The following is an 18,870-nucleotide window of genomic DNA, read 5'->3' as shown; positions in this document are numbered from 1 at the left end:
TCTTCTATTCGTGCAACACTGGGTTAGTAGCAACCGTGAAATCCTTGCAGGTAGGGTCAGACACATTCTTTTTCATTACTTGTACTATAGTGATGTTCTTTTCTCTCCAGTTAACCATGGAAATAGTTCCAGAGTCCTGTAAATGCTAATGTTCCATCTTCACTTTTGGCTAACGGTACTAGCCAAATTTGGTAAGATTTAGGAACTGCTCCTTCTTCAAGCACAAATTTTTGCTTTCATGTGTCTTTAAGGATCTGATGCCATCTTGAAAGATATCAGCCACCTTTGTCCAACAGTTCATTTAATTTTGTCTTGAGTTTGGGTTTACTTTTTTAAGCCTGTGGACAATGCAGGTTTTTCTAGACCAGCTGAATTTCTCTCAGCCATTTGCTATCAATAGCAGAGCAGCCCTCCATTTCACAATGTAAAGGTTTAGCACATACTGTAAAAAGTTTCTTTCACTATAATAACACCCAGGAAAGCAAAGATTTCCCCTGTATATACTTTTGATTGCAGTAAGGTTTTCTGCAACTTTACGTCTCAGAAGCCTGTGATAATCTTACAGGAACAGCAGACCCTGTGTTAAGGTTTGAGATGGAGTTTATTCATTCCACTTGTAATGAAATCCAGTGACACTTCATTTGCGTTAACAGTTGTAGTGATGCTGTGACATTTTCTGTGGACTCTATATTGCCAGCTGATGACTTTGAAATCCTCTGGAATTGCCTTGGTGAGGAGATGGTTATGCTTTTCTGCCAACACGTACATTTTCTGCATGAACCCCAATTTATTCCACTTTTTACAGATTATGTTCTGAAAGTGATTTGATTTCCCACAGTGAAACCATGCAGTCTTGGAGAATTTTCTGTGTTGTGCTTTCAGTGGGACTCTGAGCTTATTTATTACATGTCACATGATGCTGGTACAACTCCATGGTATCTTTGATAGCTGTTTTCAGTAATTTCTAGCATGTTTTAGAGTGGAAAATTAGTCAAATTAGCTATGATCAGCAGGTTTCTTTTTATTGTTTCATTTTGAACATCACGTACTGTACTAACAAGTCTCTTCATTATTTACAGTCTTTCCAAATTGACAGTGCTTTATTACATTCCTTAATCCAGCCCCATATCCAGAAATTGTATCATTTTCTTCTTGAAAAAGTTTATAAAAGCAGAAACACTCTTCAATTACCAGTGCAGTGTTCTCTGTAAACTGTGCACCTGTGTGGCTGCTCAGGAAAAATATAAATGCCCTGCCAACCCCCCAGCTGATTAGCAGAGAGTCCACAGGTAGGTCTTTTATTCCGCACATGGCTGGAAAATATTAAACAGAACACTACACCAGTGTCTTTGGGGTTAGGCAATTTGATGGAGTTTCCATGATCTTAGCAAATGTTTTGGTTTTGACTTTAACCAATGTGCCTGTTAGATTGCACAGCACATTGTAAAATTTTAGCTGCCTGTGAGGGGGCACACTTAGCCCACATTGGGTGAGAGAGGGTTAACACTGCATTAACAGCTAAGAAAGCTACACCCCTTCCTCCTTACTTGGCATATCCCAGGTGCACGGATATAAAAGAGAGCAGCTCAAGGGGCTGACTGACAGAAGGAGAGGATGTACACTGCCTGCTCCAGGCAAGGTGCCATGGAAACCCAGGCACGGAGATGCCGCAACCCAGGGTAAAGGCGAGATGTTTCCAGAGGTCTCACATAATTCAAAGGTGCCAAGAAGTGGGTAGCTCATGGACCAGGGAGGTGAGACGGAGGCCAGCACTGCAGCTGTGGGGATGGCAGCAGGAAGTAGCCCAGGGGAAGGCTAACCAGTGAGTGGGCTGATGCTGGAGAGTCAGCGTATTTTGGTAGGAACTTTTCCCCACTGACTCAGTGGCTCGAGCTACAGCCGCTAATAGGCTATAATAGGCCCTGGGCTGGGGTCCAGTGGAGAAGGAGGACCTGGACCGCCCCCCCTGCCAGGGGATGTAACCCTCTCCCCTATCCTCTGTCCTAACCAGGGTACTGCACTTCCTGCAAATAGGGGTGTGTATACTGACTCTGGCCATTGGGCAGCACTACCCAGAGAACAGGAGCTAGATTATTGACTCTAGCTATTCAGCCATACTGCAGCACAACTGAAGGCAAACCTATAGACAACTGGAGGGGAGAACAAAGCAGGGAATTGCATGCACACTCCACATGGGAGCCAGGTGCCCTACGCTGAGCTTGGTCACACCCCTCACTTCTCTATTAGACGCATGGACTTGCTACCTGTTTTCCCATCAGGTATTTCATTAGCAGTCACAATGTTCCAGACTTGTGACATAGTTGGGCCAGTCCTTCGCTGAGCTATCAAACAAGCCTGTTTCTTCCAAACAGCTAGGTATTTCAATTTATCTCCGGGTGAGTTAACTCACAGCCCCAGCAGCTGCCGTTTCCTTCTTAGTTTATTTACTTACTAGGCCACTGCAGTCACACTTGGTTTCACTGTGTTCTTGGAGTAGGAGCCTATCCTCATCCCCAACTGACTTTATGCTTTAAAAAACTAAATATAATACGAAGGAACCACAGGGCCCAGTGGGGTTAAAGTGACTGTTTACTAATGACAAACAAGGCCTACCTACCTCTACACATGGCTGCTCAGCCAAGCAGGGTTCCAGTGGCTTTTAAAACATAGAAGATAGTGAGGGCCATTAGAGAGCTCAAAGTTTTTTAAGGGAGACCTACTCTGTTCCTCTAAATTATTTCACAATTGAACTAAACTCCTGAACTAAGCTAGTTGCACTAGCTTACATATTACACTACTGGCGTCTAAGGAAGATATTTTCTGCACCTTTTAAAGGCACTTAAGGCACTGTTGACTCTGAGATCTACAATAAAAAATGTGTGTTTTTGCTGGCTAATTTCTGTCCTGTACTTTGTACTGTATATAAGAGGACAAGTATTTTGGGAAGAAATATGCCCTTTCAAGCTAATTTTATAAATGTATGATTGCAAACACAAAATGTGACTGAGCACGCTTATTAGCAAACTCTCAATAGATGTTGATGGAAGTTGGTGAATTTGGGAACCAAGAGAGACTTGGTTTAATTAATTGGTAACTTTCCTATGTGTCCCCATCTGGACTAGCCCTGAGAGACCACAAAGAAAAGGAGTGTTCTACATCAACTGCCATTTAATGAATCTTTATACATTAAGCAGAAGAGTAGAACATTGGTGATGTTGACAGTGCTGTATAGGATATGTTGTCAACACATAGGCTATGTCTACACAGCAATATTATTTTAGAATAACTGACATTATTCCGAAATAATATAGTCTGTGTCGACACTATAAGCAGTTATTTCGACAATGTCAAAATAATGCCGAGCTGGAGGACTTCTTACTCTGACTCCTGAAACCCTCATTTTATGAGGCGTAAGGGAAGTCGCAGGAAGAGTCCTCGTTCTTGGACTTCCTGCTGTGTAGACAGTGCCAAAATCTGAAATAAGCTGTGTCAACTTTTGCTACACAATTGACATATGTCAAGTTGCGTAGCTTATTTCGGATTTAACCCTGCTGTTTAGACATGCCCTTATATTGTAATTAAGGGGTATCCATGATGGTAGTTTAAAACACGGTTTTAAATATTGCAGTAACTATTCAACAAAAGCAGCTGTATTTAGGAGAGGCTCTGTAATATGTTGAAATATTCTGACAAACAAATCACAATTATGCTATAAGAAAAACTAAAAAGGCAAATGGTTGAAGGTTTCAACTTTCTTCTACAGCAACGACATTAATTTAAAAAGAAAGTGATAGAAATGTAGCCGTGTTAGTCTGGTGTAGCTGAAACAAAATACAGGACTATGTAGCACTTTAAAGACTAACAAGATGGTTTAATTAGATGATGAGCTTTCATGGGCCAGACCCACTTCCTCAGATCAAATAGTGGAAGAAAATAGTCACAACCATATATACCAAAGGATACAATTAAAAAAAAAAGAAAGGTGACACATTGTATCCTGTGGAATTAATAATGAACTCTTTTCAGTCTTAGCATTTAAAATGGAAAATAGTTGCAGAGGAGGCTGTGTCACAATTAGTTTTAAAGTAAAAATAGGACTATTACATTCAGAATTGTCATAGTGTAAAAATGTGCTGCGCTTACAGTTCTGCCAGCTCAGTAGCTGTTCAGCATATTTCAAATGATTTGGTTGAAATTTGGTAACAGATTAGGTGCTGAAAAAAGTAAACAAGTTGGTAAAACTATTGCTTTATGTGACATAGTGGGGGTTCTGTCTGTTCTGTAACCCGGTCTCCCCCTGTGCTGTGCTGTGTAATTCCCACTGATCCACCCACATGTGTATTAGCCCAGACACCTAGGCCCAACCTGACCAGATAACAAGGCGCTTCCCGGGGAGGGAGGGAGAGAGGGAGAGGAGAGACAAAGGGAGGGAGGCGGAGACGAACTTGTAATTTATTCACACGTGTTCTCCCCTCCAGAGTGAGGACAGACAGGTTGGGTTGGAGTTGGGTTTTTCCACATTGGGGGGAAGAACTTGTTATTCAGGAATAAAACTCCTATACTACAGTTACCCAGATTTGTGCCTGATTCATAAGCTCTTTTTTACTACTACTTGTAAATTCTCCCTAAAAGTTCTTCCTGCTTAGTAGGAAACAAGGTTTAACTATTATACTCTCAAAACAATGTTAAGCTAGAAATTAATGAGGGGATACAGAGCGAGAAAGGAATCTTTTCAGAAGTAGAAATTTACATTGCTTAGGTATTTAAAGCAATATTTAAAAAGCAAAGTAACTTGTCTGAAAAAGACTGACTACTTTACTCAACCACATCTTCCATGTAATTAGTTAATTTTTCAGACAAGATAAATTTGCTTTTTCTAATTCATAATGTCATGTTCAAATAGTTCTGCAAAGTTTCTTTGTAGAACTTATGAAGCTAAAATAATTCATGTTGGCCAGCACAATACAACTGGAATCTGCCTGGAGCTATGACATTCTTGTAAATAAGGGCACGAATGCAATGCGATGTCTTTCATGATTAAAATCTACCTGCAACATATCAAATACTGAACAATGCAATGAAAAAAAAATTCTCTCACGGTAAACCCTAATGAAAAGAACAGAAGATATAATATTTTAACTATTGCTGAACACGGTGACTAAAAACATCACATGCTAGTGAAACATAGAAAACAATCCATTAGTCTGGTCTCATGCCTGAAATATGAGTTTACTGAATATATTAAAGGGGAAAAGCCTCAGGATAGTCTCTGTTTATGAATGAAATTTACATACTCATTTAATATAAAAAATTTACAGCACAGCTCAAAAAAAAGAGAAAGTCTTCCCACTCCCCTTCAAAATAAATTAATAAAACTTCGGGGCACCCTTTGAATTGGAAAGACCTGCAAAATGTATGGTAATCAATCTTTTTGGAATACACTTTCATTTTTTTTAACAGGATAAAACTATGTCTACACTAGGGCTGTGTCTACACTGGCACAATCTTGCACCAAACCAGCCGCTCTTGTGCAAAAACTTGCTGCCTGTCTACACTGGCCGTGTGTTCTTGCGCAAGTAAACTGACGTTCTACTGCAGGGGTCTCCAAACTACGGCCCGCGGGCCGGATGCGGCCCGCGAGGCCCTCTCATCCGGCCCGTGGAGACTGTGACGGGGAAGAAACTCCCCGCACTAACAGCCCCTCCCCTGGAGAAGCGCCGAGCGGCGCAGCGCCGCGGAGCTGGGGCGGGGAAGAAACTCCCCACACTGACAGCCCCTCCCCCGGAGAAGCGCCGAGCGGCGCAGCGCAGCGGAGCCCAGGGGAAAGCCCACGGGGAGGGAAGCGAGGGCGCACAGCCGCAGGCGCGGCAGGCGAGGAAGGCGGCAGGACCCAGGAGGAGAAGGGGCAGGGACGCCAGGGTGAGTGGCACACTCCGTGCGTGCCGGCTCAAAAGGGGGAGGGGCCGGAAGGACGGGGCGGCCGGCACTCACTTTCTTTTGGGCAGGCAGCCAGGAGAGGGAAGCCGGAGGAGCCAGCGGGACAGAGGAGGGACTCTGGACCCGCGCAGCCCTTGCCCTGGGCAGCGAGACTCCCCGGCCGGGGGTGCGGGGGATCGGAGCCGCCAACGGACGGCCACACGCCCTGCGGACCGACGGCTGAGCCCGGGCTCTGCGCGTCCCTCACAGCAAGAGGGGTTGGGACTTGGCGTGGACAATTGCTCCCTATTGGCCAGTGCGTTCTTATCCTATTGGCTAGCTCTCTCATGAGGTCACTAGTGGGCTGGGCTCTATTTTGGCATCCAGGAAACAATTTCACCATTCACACTAATACAGGTGTTCATGTGTAGTGTATCAATGTGTTATTAAATAATAACTGAATAAAATAATATTAAATAAATAATTAAAAACAACATCCATGTTTTGATTGTTTTTTATTTGGACCTCAAGTGTGTAGTCGGCCCCCGAACTGCTGTTTGATAGTTAATGCGGCCCTCGGGCTGAAAAGTTTGGAGACCCCTGTTCTACTGTATAAAATCAAAATGCAGGACAATGTAGCACTTTAAAGACTAACAAGATGGTTTATTAGATGATGAGCTTTCGTGGGCCAGACCCACTTCCTCAGATCAAATAGTGGAAGAAAGTAGTCACAACCATATATACCAAAGGATACAATTAAAAAAAATGAACAAATATGAAAAGGACAAATCACATTGCAGAACAGAAGGGGGATGCGGGGGGGTGGGAAGGGGGAGGAAGGAAGGTAAGTGTCTGTGAATTGCTGATATTAAAGGTAGGGAGAGTGGGATGTTTGTGAGTTAATGGTATTACAGGTGATAATTGGGGAAACTGTCTTGGTAATGGGTGAGAAAGTTCAAAGTCTTGTTAAGTCCTTGGTGATAAGTGTCGAATTTTAACATGAATGACAGTTCAGAGGATTCCCTTTCAAGTGCAGATGTAAAAGGTCTTTGTAGCAGAATGCAGGTGGCTAAGTCATTTAGAGAGTGTCCTTTCTGGTTAAAGTGGCAAGAAACTGTTTTCTCTTTGTGATCTTGTCTGATATCTGTTTTGTGGGCATTAATCCTTTGGCGAAGTGTCTGAGATGTTTGTCCAATGTACATAGCAGACGGACACTGGACAAACATCTCAGACACTTCGCCAAAGGATTAATGCCCACAAAACAGATATCAGACAAGATCACAAAGAGAAAACAGTTTCTTGCCACTTTAACCAGAAAGGACACTCTCTAAATGACTTAGCCACCTGCATTCTGCTACAAAGACCTTTTACATCTGCACTTGAAAGGGAATCCTCTGAACTGTCATTCATGTTAAAATTCGACACTTATCACCAAGGACTTAACAAGACTTTGAACTTTCTCACCCATTACCAAGACAGTTTCCCCAATTATCACCTGTAATACCATTAACTCACAAACATCCCACTCTCCCTACCTTTAATATCAGCAATTCACAGACACTTACCTTCCTTCCTCCCCCTTCCCACCCCCCCGCATCCCCCTTCTGTTCTGCAATGTGATTTGTCCTTTTCATATTTGTTCATTTTTTTTAATTGTATCCTTTGGTATATATGGTTGTGACTACTTTCTTCCACTATTTGATCTGAGGAAGTGGGTCTGGCCCACGAAAGCTCATCATCTAATAAACCATCTTGTTAGTCTTTAAAGTGCTACATTGTCCTGCATTTTGCTTCAACTACCCCAGACTAACACGGCTACATTTCTATCACTATTCTGTATAAAATCAGTGCTTCTTGCACAAGAACTATGATGCTCCCGCTCAGGAATAAGCCCTCTTGCGCAACTGTTCTTGCGCAAGAGGCCAGTGTAGACAGGCAACATGAATTTCTTGCACAAGAAGCCCTATGGTTAAAATGGCCATCAGAGCTTTCTTGCGCAAGACAGTGTCTACACTGGCATGGATGCTCTTGCGCAAAAGCACATGCCAGTGTAGACACACTCTCCTGGAAGAGTTTTTGCACAAGAACTCTTCTGCAAAGGAGTTCTTGCGCAAGAAGCTGTCAGTGTAGACGTAGCCTAGGGGTTCTATAGCAGGATCGTCATGCTGCTGTAACCCCATGGTCTATAACAGTGTTTCTCAACCTTTTTTTATGAAGTACCCCCCTTTCAAAAAAACCATTTTAAGTACTCTCAGTACCTACAGTTTTCAGACACACAATTTTTTCTACCATTGCAACACATTTGTTTAAACAACTTAATCATAGCCGGGCAGGCGATGACATTTTTGGGTGTAAAAAGTACAAAAATAATAAAGCACTGTAACACTTAAAACAAAAATTCAGTTTTCTCCAAATTTCAGTTGTGTTGATGTACCCCCCAGACTTCTCTCGAGTACCCCAAGGGTACTCGTATCACTGGTTGAGAAACACTAGTCTATAATAACAGAAGGGGGGGGGGGGGTCCTGTCTCTGTAGAAACTCCGCCTCCCTATGTGGTGATAACTAGATTGATGAAAGCATACTTCTAGTGACTTACCTGCATCTACACTGGAGGATAGGTACGTCAGTGTAGCTACGGCACTCAACACTTTTGTGATATCAATTTAAGTTATAAGTGTAGACCAGACCTAAACGAGTGCAGCTCTTGCAGAGCCAGCAGTAGGCATAAGCAGACTAAGCAACTGCTTTTTGTTTGGTGTTGTGTGGGAGGCCCCCCAAACTATTTCTATTTAGAGCTCCCAATGGGCTAGCACCGCCTTTGAGATCTCGTGCAAGGTAACAAATCGATAGCAATAGATAGGAGAGTCGTCTAATGTATCTAGAGATGCTGCAGCCCACCCAGCAGTAGTGAATGTTTCCCCACACTGACCTTTCATATACTTTAACCCTAAAGTAACTATGGCATCAGAACTTAATGGGCAGTTTAACTTTCCATAGTCATGCCATTCCTTGGCCTTTCTGCATAGACTACACAAGGATAACCAACTGTAACAGGGTTTTGTCCACTAGGAACTAGTCTGAGACCAGCTAATTTCACTAAGACCTGACAGCTTTCAGCTGGCAACTACTTCAGGTACTAACAGCAAGTCTGAACCGAAACAGTAAAAGAAGTAGGAAGTTGTGAATCCCAGTAGCACTAGCTTATATTACCTAGATTTTTCTAAAAGAGCTCACTATGGAAAGGTTCTTTAAACTTGCAAGTCATTGTCAAAACATGACTTAGAGAAACTAGGACAGTGTTGATTAAAAGTGTATCCATTATTTGAGCAGGAGTAATTATTTTCAGCGTATCCTACTATTCTTGCCAAAAAGATGCCTGATATAGTTCAGGTAGAGGGACCCACAAAAATATCCTAGCTCCAATTCAGGATACCTCTGAAACTCAGAGTCTCCTCCTTTTGGCACCACACTAATTTCATAACTCGTTCCTGAACACAATGCTTAATTAGTGTGTAATGGGTTTTGAGGAAGTAAAACCAGAATGGAGCCGGCTTGAGATTCCTGACCTTTTGTGACCCTATAACTGAGAATATCAGCCTTTTCTTTTATAATTCATCCATAAACCCTCTTAACAGAAACTTGAGAAAAGGCTTCAGCCCAGTGACAAATCTCTGGATATCATAAATCCAACAGTTTAGAAGTACATTTAAAAATAACAAGCAAAAAGTTTGTATTTTTGAATGTTTTCTTACCCTGTGTAACAATGAAATTGGTTTTCCAAACAAACATTACTAATCCCTACAGTAGGTCATTAGCCCCTACACACATACACAGTCCTCATTAATTCACTTCAATGATTAGAAGACCCATTGCAAACTAGTGGCTTACCAAGTGAGCAATTAAAAACCCAAAATACAGCACTGTAAGAGATATTTTATTAATTTGACAAGTGTAACAAAGTTATTGTTGGAAAATTACATTATAATCACAAATTTAGTAAAAGTAGAAGGTATTTTTATTGAGAACACATGTTTTTAGGCTTGCTATGTTTAACAGAAATGAGAGAACTTACCTATTCTTGTTTTAAAAATTCCCCAGTGATCTATTCTGATCAATAACTGATACCTTAATATCTGAATTAATATCTAAATTAATGCGGTGCTAACAAACAAGAGTGTCATATGTGGCTTAGGAAGTCAAAAAGTTTGACCACCTCTGCACTACAATCACTATTACTCAGTGGCTTAACTATAAGGGAAAAGAGAAAAGAAATAGGTAAGCAGTGGCCCATGTATTGCAGTAGCACAGATAGGCTATGTCTAGACTGCAGGCTTCTTTCAAAAGAGGCTCTTTCGAAAGCATTTTTCGAAAGAGCCTCTTTCGAAAGATCGCGTCTAGACAGCAGGCGGATCTTTCGATAGAGGAAATCCGCTTTTTCGAAAGAGAGCACCCAGCGAGTCTGGATGCTCTCTTTCGAAGACGGCCTCTTTACATTGTAGAACGCCTTCTTTCGAAAGAGGAACTTTCGAAAGAAGGCGTTCTTCCTCGTGAAACGAGGTTTACCGCCATCGAAAGAAAAGCCGCGTTCTTTCGAAATAATTTCGAAAGAACGCGGCTTGAGTCTGGACGCAGGGGAAGTTTTTTCGGGAAAAGGCTACTTTTCCCGAAAAAACCCCTGAGTCTGGACACGGCCATAGAGTATGGAGGTGGCAAGAGGAGGAACAGGGACTGGCCAAGAGAAGGGGTGCCTATCAAAGAAATAGCTTGACTTTAAAAAGTGCCCTGGAGAGGCGAATATGTATTTGGGCTTGTATTTCTTTATTGTTTGTGTTACCTAGGGTTGCCAGGTGTCCGGTATTCTACCGGACAGTCCGGTATTTGCGCTCTTTGTCTGGTAAAAAAAAAATCAGAGAATACCGAACAAGTGCACCGGACAGAAGCCTGGCATGGGCGGGGGGAGTGGCTGGGAGGTGGGGTTGTGATTGCTACTTATCCCACATTCCTTTTTTATTTTTATTTATTTTTCTCGACCAAAAAATAGCAGGTGTCTGGTATTTTTGGGAGACCATCTGGCAACCCTAACTATAACAGTCAGAGGCCTCAAATGAGATCTTGGTTTACAAATAGTAAATGGCAGCCCCTGTCCTGCGGAGCTCACAGTCTGCATAGACAAGACCAACAGGAGGAGGAGGAAAGAGAGGCAGGAGAGGGGAAGTGACTCACTCAGGGTCAGACAGCAGGAATTGACCCTAAGTCTCTTGAGTCCCAGCTCAGAGCCCTTTCTACCTCTCTCCGTAACATCCAGTGTGGAAGAATTCCCAAAGGCAGGTTGCAGGGTTCTCCCCCAAGTCACACTGGCCTGATGAAGAAGATGAGTAGATGGAGCAGGCGGGGGGGCATCAACCGTTTCCTCAACTAGCACTCTTCAAGCGGTTCTCACATGCCAGTTTATCTTCTTCCCTTTATTGGGATCGACATTAAAACAAAGGTGGACATGCACAAGGGGTTGACAACACAGCAGACACAAAAGGATAACACTCTACTGATAAAGGTTTTTTGGGACATTGTGTAGAGTTTTTGCTGAACCTTGTTACAAAAATCAGTGGCCCTTCAGCCTAGTGCAGTCTAGCCCTGTTGCTTTAAATGAAATCAGTGCACGAACATTTAACATGGAAAACACTGGCACATTCTCACACTAATCCTTTCCAAACCCATTTTACTCACCTCCCCTAAACACCTTCATGACTGCACAGAATTTGAAACACCAAACTGGCAAGCGAGTCTGTACTCTAAGGTTTGCAAATTGAAAATCAAATCACTTTCACTCTAATTCAGTGGCTCTCAGTCTTCCCAGACTCCCCATCCCCTTCAGGAGTCTTCTTTGTCTTGTACACCCCCTATTTTCACCTCAATGAAAGTATAACTTGCTTACAAAATCAGGCTGAGGCCAAGCCAGCCCCAGTCTCTTCCCCCACCCCCAGCAACCAGCGAGGATCGGGTCAGAGGCCACGCCCACCCTGGTCTCTTCATGACCCACACCCTCAGCCACTGAGGAGGGGAGGGCCAGGTGGGCTGTAGCCCAGCAGTCCCAGCTCTCCACTTGGGCCCTGGGGAGGGCCAGGCTGGGAGTGGGTGGGGCTTGGTTCCTGTAGATGCAGAATGACGTGATGGCATCGCTTTGTCATCCCACAGGAAAAATGTGTGTATATATAGAGAGATTATAAAATAAATAAACTGGAATATAAATGTACTTACATTTAAGTGTATCGTATAGAGAGCAGTATAAACAGGCCATTGCATGACATTTTATTTTGCACTATCTTCTGTGGTGCTTTTTATTTAGACTGTTGTAAAAATAGACAAATATCTAGATAAGCTGATGTACCCTCAGAAGATCTCTGCTAATCCCGGGATGCACATGCTTCTGGTTGAGAAACACTGGCCTAAGTTGCAGCTTTAGAACTCATACATTCTGCAAAAAGCCAGTTTCCAAGGAAAATGGTTTTGCTGCTGCAGTCATTAGCTCTACAATAAGTTATAGTTAAACTTTTCTCAAATTAGGAGAACACCTACATGGGTTGTACCTACTTCACTTATACTTTCATACATAAGTTAATGCAATACAAATAATTTTGATAAGCAATTCTTATCATTGTTCCTATTTTCAGCCAATGAAAGTAATAGGGTATAGAGGATAACTGCAAAGCCCTCTCCCACACTGTTCAAGTACTTTGAAATACATCAACGCCTACAACCCATAAGATATTTAATATTCCTTGGGTGAATAATTCCTTTCATGAATAATATAATGCTGTTTAATCTTAATAGGTAGTTTCAGATTAAAACATTTAGCTTTTATAGTTTACCTTCTCTGCTTTTCCAGTTCGAAGAGGTATGCTCTCATGCATTTACTGCACCTTAGTTAGGGTAACCAGATATCCTGATTTTTATATGGACAGTTCCAATATTTGGGGCTTTGTTTTATGTCAGCATCCTATTACTTCCTGATCTCCGTCCTAATTTTTCAAACTTGTTATCTGGTCACCCTACCCATAGTTAATCTTATCCTCCCACTTGATCCCAGATTGAGAGTGGTCATAACAATACTTAGTTACAGATTACAATAATTGCTAGGGCAAAAACTGAGATGCCTGAAAAACAGAGCACTTGCTTACATAGGTCTGCAAAAGCAGCCAAGAACAAAGTATAAGAAAACCACTTTTTATTAATCAACTTTTTACAGTTTCACAGTGGCAATGTTCAAGTATACATTTTTAGTTAGTTACTTGAATAAGTTATCTTAATGTCCAGAACATTGTTTTTGTGGGTTTTAGGTCACTCTGTTTAAGAATCGGGATTTTGATTAAAAAATAAAGCTGAGAGATCCATTGAAGAGTGCTAGATAATAGTCCATATTTTTCTTTATACCATCACATTAAATATGTGGAAGAGCTTTGTACTGTCAGTAAAAGAGGTGCTAAACAAGTACGCCTACAAGCAGCTGTGCAGACATTAGTTATCTAACTCCGAATCTACAGATTAGTAATAATGGGAAGGAAACGGGAATGTTGAAGCCTAAAATACATAGTAACTAATGCCTGTTCTGAGTTAACAAAACATGTTTCTCTGCTCCTGTGCTATTAATACCAGAGTGGAAGTAAATATTTATTGCATAAAAGCAGTCCAAATGCTCTCATAACTAATGTCCTATCAGTTTATGCTTTGTATAATGTGTATATCTCAAGACTAATGGACCTTTTTAATGGCCTCTGAACACCTAATGCATAAACTTTAATATAAATTGATACTAACAAGTTTCACACAACAATATGGCACTTAGCTCAACTACTATGCTTTGTGGCTACTAAACAGAAAACTGAAGTCTATAGTAACCTTCAATTTCAGAGTTACATGGAGGCTGTGATTGTGGCTTCTCTAAAATGCTGCTTTGGTGCACATGTCATTAGGCACAGGACCCAAAAGATTCCTCTTGATTTCAGTGGAACTAAGGCACCCATCCTGCTCTCATTGTTTAAATGAAGCAGAATCAGCTCTTTGTTGTAGTCAGAACTGTTTGCAGGACTGGGCCAGAGAAAGCAACATTTGGCAATGTAAAAGTAGAGGCAATATTTTTCACAGGATTGTCTTGTTAAATATACAGACTAGCTGTCCAGTGTCCATGTATTACAGATATCAGTGAAGGGTTGAATTAGAGGTGTGGAGAGAATTCTGACTAATAACTAGCTTTTATTTACTTGGTAAAATGGTAGTTATCTTAATCATTTGAACTAGCCCCTTAAATATCCCTTTTTACACTCTGGAATTAAAGAGGGATGTTCACCAGCTGGATTTTTTAATAGTTCTAGTTATATGGCAGAAGAACTTGATTTATCCCATGGCAAGTAGTGAAAGTTTATATTTCACATGCTAGAAAAAAAAAACCTGTAACACTATGCAGGAGGCATGTAGAAATACCAAAAATAAACTCTGAGAAAGGTGCTTCTTACTAAAAAATTCAAGTATTTTAGTAAGTCTGCCTTTTTCATTATCAGTACTAGTCACCTAAATATTTGAAAGAAAAATAGTGCTATAATTGACACATTTAAAACTCCTCAGGACCTAAGTTGTTGGATTTTTAAATAACGAGGCTACATTCAATACTGCAGAGGATGGAGTTACCAGAGCTTGTCTGATAAAGCAAAAAGAAAAATTAATTAGAAAGAATGCAAACGGTATGTTGAGGTTAATAAGTCCCTTGAGTAATAATGTCATTGCCCAGTCCTTGATCTGCTTAAAATTGACAGCAATCAATATGAGTTAGAATACTTTCTCCTTGTATCATTTCAAATAAAGAATTGATGCTTTCTGTATCTTCCACCAGAAAAAAGGGAATTGCAGTTTTAATACAATTCAAGAAAGAGGACATCTTAATTTATTGTTATTTAGCGACTGACTATCCTTGTGATCCAGTGACTAGTTCATTGAGGCTGACTGAAACTCCACACAGTGACCAATAGAATTTGACATTATCTGACAGTAAGCATGTAAAACTGGTACATAAAGGTTCATTCAGTGTCAAAATATAGTAACGGCAAAGATCATAATCTATCAGATTGAAAGGGGGGCAAGCAAGATAGGTACACAAGACAAGGTATACCCTTCCACGAGAGCAAGGCATGATTTATGGGGAGGGTGGGTACATGATGGTGAACTAATCTTTCAGCTAATGTGTAGTATAATTTTATCAGAGAGCGGGTTGAAAATTGTAAATGGGTAAATAGATTTTGTGGGCTTTTTTTAATTTTTTTGCTTGATTGGTTCAAGAAATGTCACACCTTACATTCTGAAAACCTTGCAAAAACATTACATTTTTTCAAAATTAACCAAAATCTCAGAGTCCCTCTTAACCAAACATTTGGAAGTCAATGTTAGCATTGGTACCATTCATCTTCAGACTTCTTGAAAAAGGTAGGTTTGAAAGTCTGGAATTCAATACCTACCTCTGATCAGCTTCAGTAATGATTTGCACTTCCAAGGTAGGACTCAAACTCCCTGTATCCACAGTTAGAACCCCCAATTCCAGTCTCACAAACCCCACTCACTGGAAAAACTGACCTCCAGATAAGTACCTGGGTCTTAGTTTCCACATCAATAATACCATGACAATTACATTTACCATAAGTAAGATATACAGGATTTAACATGTCTCCTGCTATACACAGGTAAGTAAAACAGGAAAATGAATAAACCGCATCCAGACAAATGAAACAGTAGAAGAGTCTTAACAGAAATTCTGTAAATTTTCTGCAAAGGGACAGAGCTTATGCTAAATAAAACAAAAATATAGAATTTCTAAGAGCTGTGCAAATATTTTGCTGACTCTTGTGTTTTTGCAACTCTAATCTATCTGAACTGTAATATGTTATACTGTATTTCCCGTGGAATTAAAATAGCAATCTCTTAGGATGCTAAGATATCAACACAAATTTTGAAAGATTCTCTGAAATTCTTTAATTCTGCTTTATAATTCCCTTGTTTAACTTGCTACTGCATATGCAGAATGTAAGAATCATTGCAGACATATCCAACAAATGAGGAAAAAATCATAAACACAAGCCACCACATCTCAGTGGCACAGGTAATATTATATCTAATAGTACACAATTATTTTGAGAGTTTAGTATCCCACTGAATTGAATATGAATGAGTAAACACTACTCCTTTGTTTTAAACTATGTTTATTATTCAACATATACCTCATAGCTGATTGCTTTGCAAACAATTGTCTGTTAGAAACACTTCACACGTGAAAAAAATCCAAACAGATCCATAAATATTACAGAAATCTGCAATTTGAAATCCTGTGCAAAATGTAGTTCCCTGCTTTACCTAGTAATAGGCAGTTGACACATACAAACTCAGTATAGTTTGCCAATAAAAATGCTCTATGGGCGAAAATGGGTAAGCAACTTACAAGCTCAAATGAAGCTGTGTCTGCTTATAATAGCAAGTCTGAAGGAAGCCCTAGCTTTGTACTAATTATTTCAATATTGTGAATACAAGATTTAGCTAATACATCTAATTTAATGAGATTACTAAATCTCATATGATCATTACTAAAGTCCATTTCAAATCACTACAACTTACTATGGCTGCCATGTTATCAATTAAGTATCATGCATCACAGTACAAGGTAAGTTCCAGGAACACTATTCTCTTCTCCTATCCACCCAAAATATTCCTAGGCTGCCTTGCAAATCCTACTGAAAGGTGTACTTATGTATGTTTCATCTATGTTGCAGTCACACTAAAAAAAAAAAATCTTTCCTTCAAGACATGAACTTGACATACTGTACAACAGATCAAATGTATTATGTCTGTTTTTACCAAAGATCTTGGATTTAACTAGATGTGTTACTTTCCTACCTACCATGAAATGGTAATTGTTTTATATCTCCCTACTGATATTTGTTGTTCCTTTCAAAAAGAACAAGATGAATGGATACTCTTCATTTCTAGGCAGCAACAAGATTTATGTTATTAAAATCAAGTTATTGTGCAGTTTATATAACATCTCACTTTAAAAACACTGCATTTCAACAATGTACTTGTAGTTTGATTTTGTATTGCTTTACGGTAAAGAGGGAAAAAAGCTTGTTAAGTGAATAACCATTATGTTCCAAACAGGAAAAGCTTCAGAAAACTGGGGACATAACTAGACAAAACAGCCCCAAAAAATCTTTTTTCTTTTGCCATCTGCAGCAAAGTCATACTATATACCTAATTCTGGGAGAGGTTGGGGGTATTTACTGAACTGTAAGCATGATCAAACTGCCAGTTGTATGTCTTCTTTTTGTGCAGGTTTTAGGGTGGCATTTTGTTTGTCTGAGATCAGGGAACAATTTATTTTTGGATTATAAGCAGTATCCTAAAATGAGTTATTTATATAAATAGAATCAGATAGTTTCATATGCAAGCCTATATAGTAGCCAACAAAGTATTTAAATTTCTCATAAGGGGGCACTAACATACATGTATTCCTGTCACACTAAAAACTTGTGGAAGAGACATGGAATGTGGAAGTAATAAGATCCATTCATTCTCATGGCCTTTAGCACCAACTCTGATGCCCTAAGAGTTAAGCTTTTGAGAGAAAAGATTACTGCAGTACGCTCCTTGAGAGTTACAATTAACTTGAAACTCAAGGATTGTCAAGACGATGATGAAGTTAATTTTCACTGCACGTTAATTCTACTACATGATTACTTGTAAGCAGTATAGAACTCCCTGTAGTAAACGGTTTTTTCTTTGTTTTTGTTTTTTAAAAATAATTATGACTTAACCTTGCACTTGGGTAGCCTCCAAGCTAGCAGCGGCTTCCTGCTGTACTTCTTCCACAGCAGAGGATGCATCTGCAACTGGCAATTCTTTTTCGACATCAGCTTCTGTGGATACCATAGACCTCTCATTCTGTTCTGTAGATTCATCAGCAGTTAGTTCTTCAGCCTCCTCTGTGGGTACCTCTGTGGCTTGCATGCTTTCTTCAGTGACTTCAGCGGTCTCCATTTCATCACCTTTTAAGGATTTAGTTAATACAATAAAGAAAGAGTAAAGTGTATGCATGCCACAGGAAAACAAGTTCAACAGTTGCTTTCACCATCTTATTTAATCTTACAATGAAAAAATTATGTTCATTTTGTGATTGAGATTTTCCATAAGAAAATCAAGGAACTCACAGACCTCTCACATCAGATGATGTTTAAAATATTATTAAACTATATTCTCAATCATTAGCTTTATTTTACTGCCATGTCACTGTAATAGAAAGGAAAGTATGGCTTAAAGCAAATGGTATACAAAATAATAGAATGAGCACACACAAAGTGTGTCAGAAACCACGCTAAAGGGATGCAAGATTTATGGATCCAAACTGGTTCTCATTGAAGGACTCGATAGCAAAATGGACATTGACTTATTTGGGAGTAGGCTCAGGCTATGTCTACACTGCAGACAAAAGTTGGATAAAGATATGCAAATTGCAAACTGCAATTTGCGTATCTTTATCTGCTTTTTTTCCAAAAGAGGCTTTTCCGAAATTTGGCCGATCTACACGAGGCCAAATTTCAGAAAAAAACTCTCATTTCAGAACATCTCTTATTCCTCTCACCAAGGCTATGTCTAGACTGCAAGCCTCTTTTGAAAGCTTTCGAAAGAGAGCGTCTAGACTGCACGTTGAACTTTCGAAAAAACGGCTTGCTTTTTCGAAAGAAAGCATCCAGTGAGTCTGGATGCTCTCTTTCGAAGAAGCCCTATTTACATTGAAGAACGCCTTCTTTCGAAAGAGGAACTTTCGAAAGAAGGCGTTCTTCCTCGTGAAATGAGGTTTACCGCCATCGAAAGAAAAGCCGCGTTCTTTCGATTTAATTTCGAAAGAACGCGGCTTGAGTCTGGACG

The 18,870-nt window shown here is 40.3% G+C and overlaps 1 protein-coding gene across 4 annotated transcripts in view; it reads right to left on the bottom strand.

Moving 5' to 3' along the window:
- Positions 1-18,870, bottom strand: part of MGARP (mitochondria localized glutamic acid rich protein) — a 46,116-nt gene that overhangs the window by 15,110 nt on the left and 12,136 nt on the right. For all 4 annotated transcript variants that reach the window (XM_075929940.1, XM_075929944.1, XM_075929943.1 and 1 more), the window contains exon 4: positions 17,760-17,990. In XM_075929940.1, the coding sequence (XP_075786055.1) occupies positions 17,760-17,990 (231 nt within the window). The remainder of the gene's footprint in view (positions 1-17,759; positions 17,991-18,870) is intronic.

This window comes from Pelodiscus sinensis, chromosome 5, assembly GCF_049634645.1.
Source record: "Pelodiscus sinensis isolate JC-2024 chromosome 5, ASM4963464v1, whole genome shotgun sequence".
NCBI classification, from domain to species: Eukaryota; Metazoa; Chordata; order Testudines; family Trionychidae; genus Pelodiscus; species Pelodiscus sinensis.
This window is presented reverse-complemented; position numbering and strand designations above follow the sequence as displayed.